This window comes from Sphaerulina musiva, assembly GCF_000320565.1.
Source record: "Sphaerulina musiva SO2202 unplaced genomic scaffold SEPMUscaffold_5, whole genome shotgun sequence".
Taxonomy (NCBI): Eukaryota; Fungi; Ascomycota; class Dothideomycetes; order Mycosphaerellales; family Mycosphaerellaceae; genus Sphaerulina; species Sphaerulina musiva.
In genome coordinates, this window is record NW_016017387.1 from 651,930 (window position 1) to 664,153 (window position 12,224).

Below are 12,224 nucleotides of genomic sequence, written 5' to 3' on the forward strand. Positions count from 1 at the left end.
AATGAGCTGACTAGGTAGGTACTATATAGTACTCACCAAGTAGTTGTTGGTTCACTTGAAGAGAATCGGATTCAGGTTGTACCTTCGGACACAACACCGACATATAGACTCCGGTACATGTAGGAGGCATCTACCTACATAGTTCCATCACCAACACCACCACCTTCAAAAATAACCCATCACCAATAATGTCCTCATCACAGACTTCTCCATCCTCACCCATCCTCTCCCTCCCCGGCGAAATCCGCAACCAAATCTGGCGATCCCTCGTCCTCTCCCCAGTCCCCCTCAGCGTAGCCCCCTTCTGCCAAACCAACATCAGCTCTCGTCTGCAACAACCCGCCCTAGCATTCGTCAACAAACAAGTCCGCTCCGAAGCACTCGGCATCTACTATTCCGAAAACACATGGTTCCTGGGGAAAATCGGCTACCACGCCATCCCCAACGACATCAAATTATACGATTTCCATCTCCGGCTCAGCCGCTGGCGCACCTTGCTCGGGCCCACCAACACCAGATGCTTGGCGAAATTAAGCTTGGGTATCGATGGAAGATGTTATGCGTGGAGTGACGACGGGGGGATTTCCGAGGATGCCACATATGAAATGCGCGTGGTAGGGGAAGGGGTGTTGAAGTTTGAGCGGAATGGGAAACCGAGATGTCTGTGTCGATTGAAGGAAGGGGTAGAGAGGGAGGCGACAAGGGATGGGGCGGTGTTGTTGGAGGTGGTGAAGGAGTATAGTGCGAGTTATTGTGAGACGGTGCATGAGGGAGAGTGTGACGGGTGTGGGAAGAGTCGGTTGGAGAAGTTTGGGAAGAGTGAGGTTACGCATTTGCCTCTGTGGGAGGATATTGTGACCTGTTAGAAAATGACTGTTCGCGATCATTCGTCGCCTCTTTTATTTATTTTAATTCTAATTCTAATTTTTAATCTTTTTTTTTGTGCAAGCACGACGGGTATTCAGTCTGCATCTCTCAGTAGACATGGGTAACTGTCATAGTAACGATATTTACCACCTCCAATAGAGATATCTCACAACATGGCTTCTATCAGAAAGACTGTAACAATCTAAGCGCAGGAAAGCAAAGTATACGCATATATAGACAGTGCTTCTTCAAAAAAACTTAGAAAAAAGCTCCAAGGAGAATACAAGTTACTACTCAAGCAAATTTCTAGATATGCAATTTCTATGAGCATTATCATCAATAGCGGCATGTATTCAAAGTTGTTCGCTGAGAAGAAAAATGTATAAGGTCTCGATTCGGCAGAGGTTGACGACTTTCTAGAAGATCGTAGCTGCGATGCAGACTAGGAAACTCCAACGGCTGTTGAAATCTCGTCGGGACGCTCTACAGTCTAACTTTCTATTCCTCCCCTTCCTCCTCCCCTTCTTCTCAAGGCAGACCCATAAACAACTCCAACAACTTGGGATAATTCGGCGTTCCCAGTCCAGTAACAGGATCCTAAGAAATCAATCAATTAGCACCAAAAAAGCCTCTCCCGTTCACACATTTTGGAACTTCCTCCTGATATCACATTCCCCCTTCGGCAAAAAAAAGGGGGGGGGGGGGGAAGACAAAAGAAAAGAAAAGAAAACTCACCCAACCCTCCGCAGCCTTAAAACCCTCACTCCCACACCCAGGATTCGACCCATTCACCACATCATTCAACACCCCAGGATTCGCATACAACACCGGATTAATAAACCCCACAGGCCCCTTTCCAACATTCGTCCGTTCCTGATTAATCATCGTGATGATACCGGCCCAAACTGGCGCCGAAAACGAAGTCCCATACAAGGCGACATGTTGCTTATTGTAAATCAATTGGAATGGACCGGCGGTGGCTGAGACGTCGGGGGTACCGCGTCCGGCACGGTTGTAGAGGCCGTGGTTTTCGCCCATGTTGGTGATCCCAACGGAGTCGTTGCGGGCGGTGTAGTAGGGGAGATCGGGGTCCTGGTGAGGAGGGTATGGGAGATGAAGGTTAGTGGATGGTGGACTTGGGATTGAGGGGGAGAAAGGGGCAGGAGGGCGTCTATGTGATAGTGGCAGGCGATGGATGACTCACGTGGTTTTGGAAGTATGTCGAAACAGCTGACTGTTGGTAATCCTATAGTGCAGAGGAAAAAAGTCAGCAAGGACGAAATGAAGGGGAGAGGAAACAGCAAGCAAGCAAACAAGGAGAAGAGAAGATGCCACCGACACAAAAACTCACCGGGACTGGAAAATAATTTGCGAATCCACCCCCACTGTAAGCCGTGCCTCCGTGTTCCAAAGGACCTGCCAAAGCAGATTCCGGATCCGACAACGTCTGTCCAGCCCACAGCTGCGTACCGCCCACACTGGTCACATACGGACATGTCGGAAAGAGAGGATTAAACAGTTTTTCATCTTTCCCCAGACATCCCGAAGCACTATCGTCGCCATGAAAAGCCGCAACACCATCGTCTCCCGAAGCCCAGACGAACGTCACACCTTGTAGACCGAGCTTCAAAAGCTCGTTACACTGCCGTTTGGTGTAATTCAAGGGTGCGTCGAATTCACTGACTCCATAACTGATAGAAATGACCCGCGTGGGCTTGTACGTTCCGCACATCAAATCGCCTTTGTAGCCTCCTTCGGCGGGGTTGGGATACATGGAATCGATCGCGGGGTCATTGCCCGTCACGCCATACGCAGAGTATGTGCAGTAGGATCCATCTAAGGCGTCGAGGAAGGAATTGAAGTATACTTTTGAGTCCAAATTGACGTAGGTGGAGTCGTCTACTTGGTAGAGAATGATTTTTTGTGGGTAGATCAAGGAATAAGCAACTTCCAGGTCGAAATCGGATTCCCCGTACACTGGAGCATCTGGGCTGGAGGGGTCTTGGCCTCCATCGATCGAGTTGAGCGTTGGATGAGTTCCTTGTGGTATATGGGGTGCGTACAGTTGGAAAAACAGGTCCAAGTCGGCTTGAGCGTATGCGTCGCTAGCTTCGAAGACACCTACCAGAAGCAGAGGGGGGTTAGTCACGGCATCTTCATAGATCATGACATCTCATCGCATGGGCAATACCTACCAAGAGCATTGACGTCGTCCACCTCAGTTGGCGCGTCGGGAATGCCATACAGAGCCTTCACACAAGCGGGAGTAATCCTGGTCGCACAGCGCGAAAGATTGGAAGAGATATTAGATTGACGTGTTTGCAAGTGAGAGATTGCAGGTGGCGCCGCGGCTCTGTGCGATAGACGACGTCCTGGTCTGCCGCTAAGCCATTTATCTGCAGGATGTGCGCGCTTGTCAAGGACATCGACGCTCCTTTTCACGAGAGCAGGAGAAAGTGCCACTCCAGGTGTGATATAGTCGATATGGTGGGCCAAATCCGCAGGAACGTGGTAGCCATCACATCCAACCTTGATCTTGTCTGTTGACATCTTGTGTTCGAATTCGTAGTACTCTGTGGAGAACAGAGCTTCTGCCTGAGAAGCAGGAATGTCGAACGCCAGCCAGCCCTGGAAGTTGTCAGATCATTGTATGTCTGGACATTTTACGACGAGACCTGTCGTCGCAGTGGGAAGTTTGGAGACACACGAACGCACCTTATTATCAGAATGCACAACATCACCAACTCCCTCACTCTCCAACCATGCTCTCACGGCAGCAACCGCTTCCTCACTTGGCGAATACATTGCATGCACATCCTCAGCCTTCCAGTGTTTTCCATAGTTCGGCGACGCAGGATGGCTCACGTCCATAAGATGTTCATAAGCATCATCCAGGTTCGACTGCACCAAACCAATCCGGATGGGAAGAAGAGCATCTTCGTTCACACGATCGCCTCGACGCCACTCTCGTGGAGTATTCGTCCGTTTTTCGTGCAAGACATGTGAATCTGTCGTCTGTGCAGTTGGCAGGGCCATCACTGCAGCAAGTAAGGCTGCGAGCCAGGTCCGTGTTGTGGTCCGCATGATCAGGGACGGTTCAAGTAAGGTGAGCCAAGTCTATCTCAAGCTTCGCGAAGGGGATCAAGATATTGAAGATATATGGTCTGCCGCAATGCAGCTCTCATACACGAGCGATAGCGTGGCGTATGTGATCTTCCCTAGGTATTGGAAAACGTGCGACTCGCCCGGCGGGGCTATGGGCAGCCCTATGTACAGGTACATGTAGACTTCATCTACGGGCGGCCCTTGTGAAGAGTAAATGCGGAAATTAAACTTGAATACCCTGGTCCACATGCTTCCCTCTCTGGTATAATTAAAAAGCCCAGAACGAAATCAAAGTTAAGGTCTGCAGCCGTTGGTGAGTACCTAACAGAGCAGTTGCATGCCTGCGATTCCATGAGTCCAAGATATCGCGTCTCAGTCATGCAAAGAACAGCATAATCGTATACTATGATGCGTGAGCTCTCCGAATGCATCTTACCAAAATTGGCCGTGACTGGAAGGGCGGCTAAGGTTGAAAAAGTTGAGTATTGTAACTATACATAGGTGAGGCTCTCGGCCATTGTAGGAGCTGCGCTTTTGGAGTACACCTCGACCTCACTTCGTACATATCCTTTCCACGTCAGTAATGGGCTCATCGTCTCCAGTTGGCGTCCTTCTCCGCGTTCGTCTGCGTGATGTTGAGACCCAATCCGTTCCCATCCAGATACACCTTGTTTTGTGACTTCTCTAGGATAGCTGCAACATTTCGTGCATTTTCAAATTCTCTCAGGTCGACATATGATCGGCTCTTCTTGATGGCGTCACCGATCAACTCAGCAGATCTAGCCTCACCCTGAGCGCGAACGACAGTGGCTTGCTTTTCTTGGCGGGCTTTGTCGACCACGAAAGCAGCACGCTGCGCTTCCTGTTGAGCGACTTGTTTGGCTTCGACGGCGGCGGTGAACTCGGGGGAGAAGGCGAGATGCTACAAGAGACCGTTAAGGGGGAACGTGGAGAGTGGGCGGTACGGGGAAGGCTTACTGTGAGTGAGACATCATCCAGCATGATGTTGAAGCGGGCTGCTCTCCGCACCAAGTTGTCCCGTACCAGTCTGCTGACATTCTCACGCTGTGTGATGAGCTGTGAGGCATTAAACTGTGCCACGACGCTCTTGAGGACCTCGTTCACGATGCTGGGCAGAACTCGTTCATCGTAGTCTGTTCCCAATGTTCGGTAGATCTGAGGCAGTGCATCTATCCGCGGTCGCGAGAGGACACGACATGTAATGTTAACCATTTGCAAGTCCTTGGTTCCGGTGAGAGATGCGACGTTTCGAGGTTTGGCGCGCACATCGTAGTCGACAGGCGTTTCGAACCAGGGAATCTTGATGTGTGTTCCTTCGGCGTAAATTTCCTTGCCCACACCTCCTATTCGCGTGTACTTGATGGCGCGGTGACCTCCCTCGACTATGTCCCTCATCGTCAGATCATATGTCCTCCATCATCAAGATCTGGGGTATGCGTACCGTTGAAGAGAGCATTGTTGAAGAACCAGGCGCCACCTGCCAGCAGTACCAGACCTCCAAGTCCCGTCAGAGCTGCCTGTGGTGGTGGCGCGCGTCCACCTCCACCAAACCTATGCTGGTGTCAGCATATTTATCCCTATAGGCACACTCATCGGGTGTATGCTTTGGTGGTTCGCCTCTTGACATACTTTTTGCCTTGCTGCTGCACCTTGGCCATGTTCTTCTGCAGCGCCTCCCACATCTGTCGCGGATCGTTCGCCATTGTGATTGTTGCAGTTGCTGCTGCTACTGCTGCTGCCTCCTCCTGAATGGGATTCGTTCGGGCGAGATGATGGGATCGTTCGTTGGTAAGGTCAGGTACCTATACAGCTGTGTGGCCGACGAGGGAATGTTTCGATGACCTCTCCAAGCAAGCGCGAGACGAGATGGTCTCCCGAGCGGCTAGACCCGCGAAAGCTTCGATTGTCGACTCCGCAGTCTGCACCTCTTTTCTCTCCATCCCCATCCCTCGAGGATCAATCACGACAGGCCCTTCCCGATCACTTCGCTTCCACTTTCATCATTAGGTACTACTCTAGGTGATTTAGTCACACAGACTTCTCTCGAACAGCTATTGTTAGCTGGCCTCGCACATAAGGCTGACATGTGGAGAGGCGCAGGCTTGAATCCTCAAGGCCCTTCGCCTCCACCAACCATTCGGAATTGGTATATACCACTTATTGTATTTGCCTCACAAGTTGATCCCACATGTAGAACCACCGCGCCAAATCGGGACACAGCTCTACCTGTGACTATACGAAAGGCAGTGAAACCGAGCCGACCTTTTTTTGGGGGGTAGATATGCGGCTGTCCATCGATCACGAACTCCTGGCACAATGCCACTTCTCACTGTCAGTCCAATAGCCGTCCTCGGTCGTTGCGGATTGGAGCATTGCTATCTTGAGCACTCATGAGTCGCATGCTGTGCGCGATATGTTGTTGTCGCCAGTAGGTCGGAACAGCATCAACAGCTGTTCCTCGAGGATCGTGGGCGCAGTGTCGTCAACTATCGACTGCAACATATTGCACTACAGTCGACGATAGATCAGTATATAGGTATGAATGAAAGTCGCCGACGACTCACCACAACATCATTCACACAGCATCACTACTCCAGCATCTCTTTCAAGAATATCAGTCAATACAACAACCCGGCCACCATACCTCAGCACCCGAAAAAGCACACATCATGCATCACGTGCTCCCATACCTCGCCCTCCTGGCAACTACAGCCTTGGCTCTCCCGGCCACAAAGCCAACAGACGACGGTTCCTGGTATCCCAGCAAGTACGAGGGCGGCAGCATTGGTTACGATGATGGAAAATATCATCCTTCCTCCAAGCGCAATGATGATGGCAGTTGGTACCCTGGAAAGTACGAAGGATCTGGCACCGGCTACGATGATGGAAAATATCATCCTTCCTCCAAGCGCAATGATGATGGCAGTTGGTACCCTGGAAAGTACGAAGGACCTGGCACCGGCTACGATGATGGAAAATATCATCCTTCCTCCAAGCGCAATGATGATGGTAGTTGGTATTCTGGAAAATATGAGGGATCCGGAACAGGATACGATGATGGAAAGTGGACGCCTGAGAAGTATCCATTAAAGCGCGACGATGATGGTAGTTGGCATGCTGGAAAGTACGAGGGCTCTGGTACAGGCTATTACGACGGGAAGTGGTCGGAGGGCAAGTATGAGGATGGTGAGACTGGCTACGATGATGGCCAGTATCACGAGTAAGAAGTCTGTTGAGTGAGATTCGAACCAGTAGTCGAAGTAATGATGTGTCGGGTATGATCTTATTCGATTTGGTATAGGGCTCTAGACTAAGGTAGGTATGATATGTATGTGCATAATGTCAAGCAAGACCCTATTTCAGGACTCTCGTGTTCGCAATGGACTGACTGTATGCTCGAATTGTAGTCGTGTTGATGTTGATGTTGGTATTGTGAATGGAAGGTATGTAGTCTGTAGTGCGGGGATATCTCGGACATGGAACGCGTCAAGGAATCGCGTCAGATCGCGTCTCCGTCATCGACTTTCTCCTCCCCTTTGTTACTACCTAGGCACATGTATACACCACACCTCACGCACATGTATATATAAATATACAGCAAACATGGCACGAACTACTACGACGCAAATCAGCGAGTACGAGCAAGCGCGACAAGAAAAGATAGCCAAGAACCAAGCTCTCCTCCAGCAACTGCAGCTCGACGCACAGCAAGCAGGCCTCGGCCCCAAGCGAGCCAAAGCAAAGCCCACCGCGAGCGCCGGCACCAAGCGGAAGAGGGAGGTAAAGAAGGAGATCAAGGAAGAGGGACCGCGGCGAACGTCGTCGCGTTTGAGGGGAATAGTGGCAGACTCGGAAGTGGCCCATCAAAAAGCAGAAGCCGAGGCCGAAGCGTTCCAGCAGCAGCAGATCGCAAAGAGACAGCGTGTCAGTGACGATATCGATCTGAGGGAGGCGATTGTCAATGGCAAAAATTGGGACCGAGCCGGAAATTGGTTGTCGTTGGTGGGACCGGCCAACCCGGGGGAGAGGACGTTCGATGCGCAGGATATCAAGGACACGAGTGATGTGGAACTGAAGGCTCTGCGCGAACGGATGAGTAGTCTACAGCTATGGGAAGGCGCGGAACCCAGCAGGATCAAAATCACTCCCGAACGAATCTATGCCCTGGGCTTCCATCCCACCGCGGACAAGGCTCTCGTGTTTGCCGGCGACAAACTCGGCAGTCTGGGTCTGTTCGATGCCTCGCAGACTTCGCCCGAAAAGATCAAACAGGAAGCCGATGATGCCGACGAAGACGGCGATGAAGTCGACGATGAGATGGAACCCGCCATCACGACGTTCAAAATCCACACCCGCACCATCAGCGCTTTCCAGTGTTCGCCACACGACCAAAACGCCATCTATTCCGCTTCCTACGACTCCTCAATACGAAAACTCGATCTTGGCAAAGCTTCCGCCATTGAGGTTTATGCCCCGGCAGACCGCAGCGAGGACCTTCCCCTCTCAGGTGTGCAAATCGCGCACTCCGACCCCAACATGCTCCATTTCACCACGCTCGACGGCCGCTTCGGAATGAAAGACATTCGAACACCCGCCCACGAAGTCGTCGACCTCCTCCAGCTCTCGGAGAAGAAAATCGGAGGATTCTCTCTCCATCCCGCCCACCCCCATCTCCTGGCCACAGCATCCTTGGATCGCATGCTCAAACTCTGGGACCTGCGAAAGATTTCCGGCAAAGGCGAAAACCGTCTACCCCATCTCATCGGCGAACACGTGAGCAAACTCTCCGTCTCCCACGCAGCCTTCAATTCCGCAGGACAAGTCGCCACCGCATCCTACGACGACACGGTCAAAATCTACGACTTTTCTGCTTCGGGCGATTGGAAACCTGGATATGAAATGGTGGGCGATCATGAAATGCTTCCGACCACGATTGTTCCGCACAATAATCAGACGGGTCGGTGGGTGACGATTCTGCGAGCCCAGTGGCAGTTGCAACCGCAGGATGGGATTCAGCGATTTGTGATTGGGAATATGAATCGTTTTGTGGATGTGTATACGGGAGATGGGAAACAGCTGGCGCAGTTGGGAGGAGATGGGATTACGGCTGTGCCTGCTGTTGCGCAGTTTCATCCTACGGAGGATTGGATTGCGGCGGGGACGGCGAGTGGGAAGTTGTGTTTGTGGCAATGATGATATGTAGTGAAGTTGATGATGTTTACATCTCATGTTCTTTCTCTCTCTCCCTCTCTCCTTCCCTCCCTCCCTCTCTCCTTCTCTCTCTCTCTCTCTCTCTCTCTCTCTCCCTCTCATACACATACGATTTCGGAAAATTGCCACGAGTGTAAGAAAGGTAGTATATATAATTAATAACCGAAGAAACAGCAGCACTCTCCATGACTGACACTAAAATAAAAATAAAAAAAATAGAGCGATCGATAAATCAACCCAAAACCCCTCATCCTCCCAACTTTTTCTGCATCCCAACCCCCTTTCCTCCCCCCATCCTCACCATCATCTCCTCCTCCTCCTCTTCATCCTGCCTCTCCTCTCCCTCCCCCCTCCTCTCCTTCCCGCGCCGTCAAAACACCTCCCCACTCCAAATCTCCTCTCTCTCACCCAAATAAAACACCGGAATCCACTCCAACGGCGCCGGAACAACCACCATCTGCCCCCCCGCAAACGTCTCATTCGTCCACCAATACGTCCAAACCTTCTCCCCCTCTCCCTCTCCCTCAGAAGTCTTCGGTAAATACACCTCCCACTCCTGCACTCCCGGCGTCGTCACCGGTATAATCAACAATCTCGGACCAAACATATACTGCTGCGTTGTGGCGTTTGAATTCGATTGAATGAGGCCCGCGATGGAGGTGTCTGTGAGTGAGAAATCCATGTATAAGGGTCGGAGGATCATGCGCCCTGAAAGGTGGAATTGCTGGAAGAGGGAGCGGATGTAGTTGGAGAGTTGGTAGCGGAGGGAAATGTAGGATTTTATGATGGGGAGATTGCTGCTGCCGTAGACCCAGGGTTCGTTGTTGCAGGTGTAGGCGGTTTTGTGGTGGCAGGCGCGGGCTCCGTGCTGTTTTTTTCTTTTTTAGACAAAGGTGAAAGAAAAAGAAAAGAAAAAAAAAGTTGGGTAGGGTAGGGATTTATGGGGAAGAGACAGAAAGAGAGAGAGAGAGAGAAAAGTGTACTTACATTTCGCATAAAAGGGAGAAAAGTTCCCCATTGAAGCCATCGAACATATAATTCTCGATAAGCGTCTTCATCGACATTATTACTCCATTTGACCGTCGGATCACCCTGAAACCCCCCAATATCGAGCGTCCACCACGACCAACCCGTCGCAGCAGCAGAGAGGCCCGAAGAAATTTGCGCAGCCATAGTCTCCCACACCGCAGTCGTATCCCCGGACCAAATCATGCTGCAGAATCTCTGACTGCCAATATAGCCGGAACGACTGAGAGAAATATAAGGGCAGGCATCGCCCTCGCTCGTTCCCGTGACGTTGCGAAGGCCATCTTCGATGCCTTGTTGATGTGCCCAGGGATAGAGTTTGCCGACGCTAGTTTGCGTACCGGCGTAATAGAGGACGTCGGAGATGGGATAGGGAAGACCTTGGACGAATTCACTCTGGCCGTTGTTGTTGTAAGCTTCTCCGAGATTTCCTCCGTCGGCTTGGTCGATCCAGAAGTTTTTGATGCCTTGGTCAAAGTAGTTGCGCTTGAGCAGACTCCACACGTATTCGCGCGCTTTGGGGTTGGTGGCGTCGTAGTTGCGAATGTAGGAGCCGTTGAAACTGTCGGTGATGCCAGGACCGGATCGGGTCGCGGAGAGAAAGCCTTCGACCTGCATCGTTTCGTAGTTTTCGCTGGCATCTTCGACACTGGGCCAGAGCGATGCCATGATCTCGGCTCCCGTGAGCTCTTTGACCTTCTCGGCCATGTAGCTAATGTTTGGCCACAGGTTCTGTTGGAGGGAAAAGTCGCCCTGATAGGCCCAGCTGAGGTAGTCAATCACCAGCATCGACACGGGAATATCGTAGTCGTGGAAGTTTTGCGCCAGCTGTATGAATTCGGATTGATTCTCGTACCGAAGCTTGCTGTGTAAATAGCCCAGTGAGAAGTCAGGGGGAGTGGGCGCTCGCCCGGTCAGAGCGGAGAGTCGGCGCTGCAAGGTATCATAGTCGCCTACGGGTGCAGAGACAATGGCATAGTCGACCAGCGTCGTCGACTTGGACGTGAATCGATTGCGGAGCTGGCCAAACTCCATCTCGCCTTGTGAAGCGGAATTCCAGATGAAACCATAACCTTTGCTGCTCATGAAGACGGGAGTCGGAATATGCGTGTTGAAGTTGATCAGATCAATGACATTGCCCTTCTTGTTCAGCAAATGATCCTGCTGGGTACCAGTACCAAAGATTTGCTCATCTGGCGTGGTGCTGAAGGAGAATGCAGCGGAGAAGTCAGAGCCTGGTCCATTCCATTCGTAGTACCGCGAAGCGAGTGACTTGAGCGGCGAGAATTCATTCGTCAACAGTGTTTCCGTGCCATCGTCTGCGATTCTGTAGAACGCGAGCTTCGTCCTCGTGTGGTTGTTCCGATTGGGGCTATATGTCTTTGCCAGTGTGTTGCCATTACGGATGATGGCGATTTCCGTTCCATTGACCTTCTGGTCGTACTTCATGCCGAGAGAAACTCCATTTTCGGGACCTTCCAATGGAGGATCGTACAGGAAGCTGACCTCCTTGCCATCGGGAGGATTAAAGGGCCATGCCCTCACGCGGAAACCATCGTAGCCAAACGGCTGGACCAGGACCGTTTCGAATCCATGCCGAATCAGAAATCCTGTGGAGTTGGGTGCAAAGTAGTCCGTACTACTGCTCTGTGCATTCACCAAGGTGGTGCAGAGCAAGGCGCAAAGCCACCTCGTGGTGGAGAAGGTCATATCGAAGAAGAAAAGAAAATGGCCAAATGTTGGAAAACCTTCGCCCGTGGTTGTCGCTGGCTGTTTTTATTGTTATATTTTATATACCTAGGTAAACACCACGACAAGTCAACACAACCAAGCCTCCTCTTGGAGGGGACGCAGTGGCATTCAGGCTATAGCACCTAGCAAGTGGTCATTGTGACTCCAACGTTGCTGCTGCAAGGTACTAAAGTTATATTGGTCAAGCTGCGCGAAGCATCTGGATCTGACATCGAAGATGCTTGAATGGGATCATCTCCGCA

General features: G+C 51.3%; 5 protein-coding genes across 5 annotated transcripts; 2 read left to right on the plus strand and 3 right to left on the minus strand.

Moving 5' to 3' along the window:
- Positions 1-188: 188 nt before the first annotated feature.
- On the plus strand, positions 189-866 carry SEPMUDRAFT_133276 (uncharacterized protein; the record flags this gene model as incomplete). Its single annotated transcript, XM_016902556.1, has 1 exon — positions 189-866. The coding sequence occupies one exon, from the start codon at positions 189-191 to the stop codon at positions 864-866; it is 678 nt and encodes a 225-aa protein (XP_016760678.1).
- Positions 867-1,395: 529 nt separating this feature from the next.
- SEPMUDRAFT_44349 (subtilisin-like protein) lies at positions 1,396-3,903 on the minus strand (the record flags this gene model as incomplete). Its single annotated transcript, XM_016908926.1, has 6 exons — positions 1,396-1,464; positions 1,603-1,959; positions 2,072-2,113; positions 2,219-2,988; positions 3,063-3,495; positions 3,583-3,903. 6 exons carry the CDS (start codon positions 3,901-3,903, stop codon positions 1,396-1,398), a joined length of 1,992 nt encoding a protein of 663 aa, XP_016760679.1.
- A 537-nt stretch (positions 3,904-4,440) lies between these two features.
- SEPMUDRAFT_149194 (prohibitin-1) lies at positions 4,441-5,810 on the minus strand. The gene is made up of 4 exons (XM_016905400.1): positions 5,623-5,810; positions 5,435-5,544; positions 4,951-5,375; positions 4,441-4,894 (listed from the first exon to the last, which is right to left on the minus strand). Exons 1-4 carry the CDS (start codon positions 5,694-5,696, stop codon positions 4,562-4,564), a joined length of 942 nt encoding a protein of 313 aa, XP_016760680.1. The 5' UTR covers positions 5,697-5,810; the 3' UTR covers positions 4,441-4,561.
- Positions 5,811-6,662: 852 nt separating this feature from the next.
- SEPMUDRAFT_156254 (WD40 repeat-like protein) lies at positions 6,663-9,202 on the plus strand (the record flags this gene model as incomplete). Its single annotated transcript, XM_016907665.1, has 3 exons — positions 6,663-7,213; positions 7,401-7,436; positions 7,626-9,202. 3 exons carry the CDS (start codon positions 6,663-6,665, stop codon positions 9,184-9,186), a joined length of 2,148 nt encoding a protein of 715 aa, XP_016760681.1. The 3' UTR covers positions 9,187-9,202.
- Positions 9,203-9,574: 372 nt separating this feature from the next.
- On the minus strand, positions 9,575-11,940 carry SEPMUDRAFT_117140 (glycoside hydrolase family 31 protein; the record flags this gene model as incomplete). Its single annotated transcript, XM_016901310.1, has 2 exons — positions 9,575-10,072; positions 10,192-11,940. 2 exons carry the CDS (start codon positions 11,938-11,940, stop codon positions 9,575-9,577), a joined length of 2,247 nt encoding a protein of 748 aa, XP_016760682.1.
- Between the last annotated feature and the right edge of the window lie 284 nt (positions 11,941-12,224).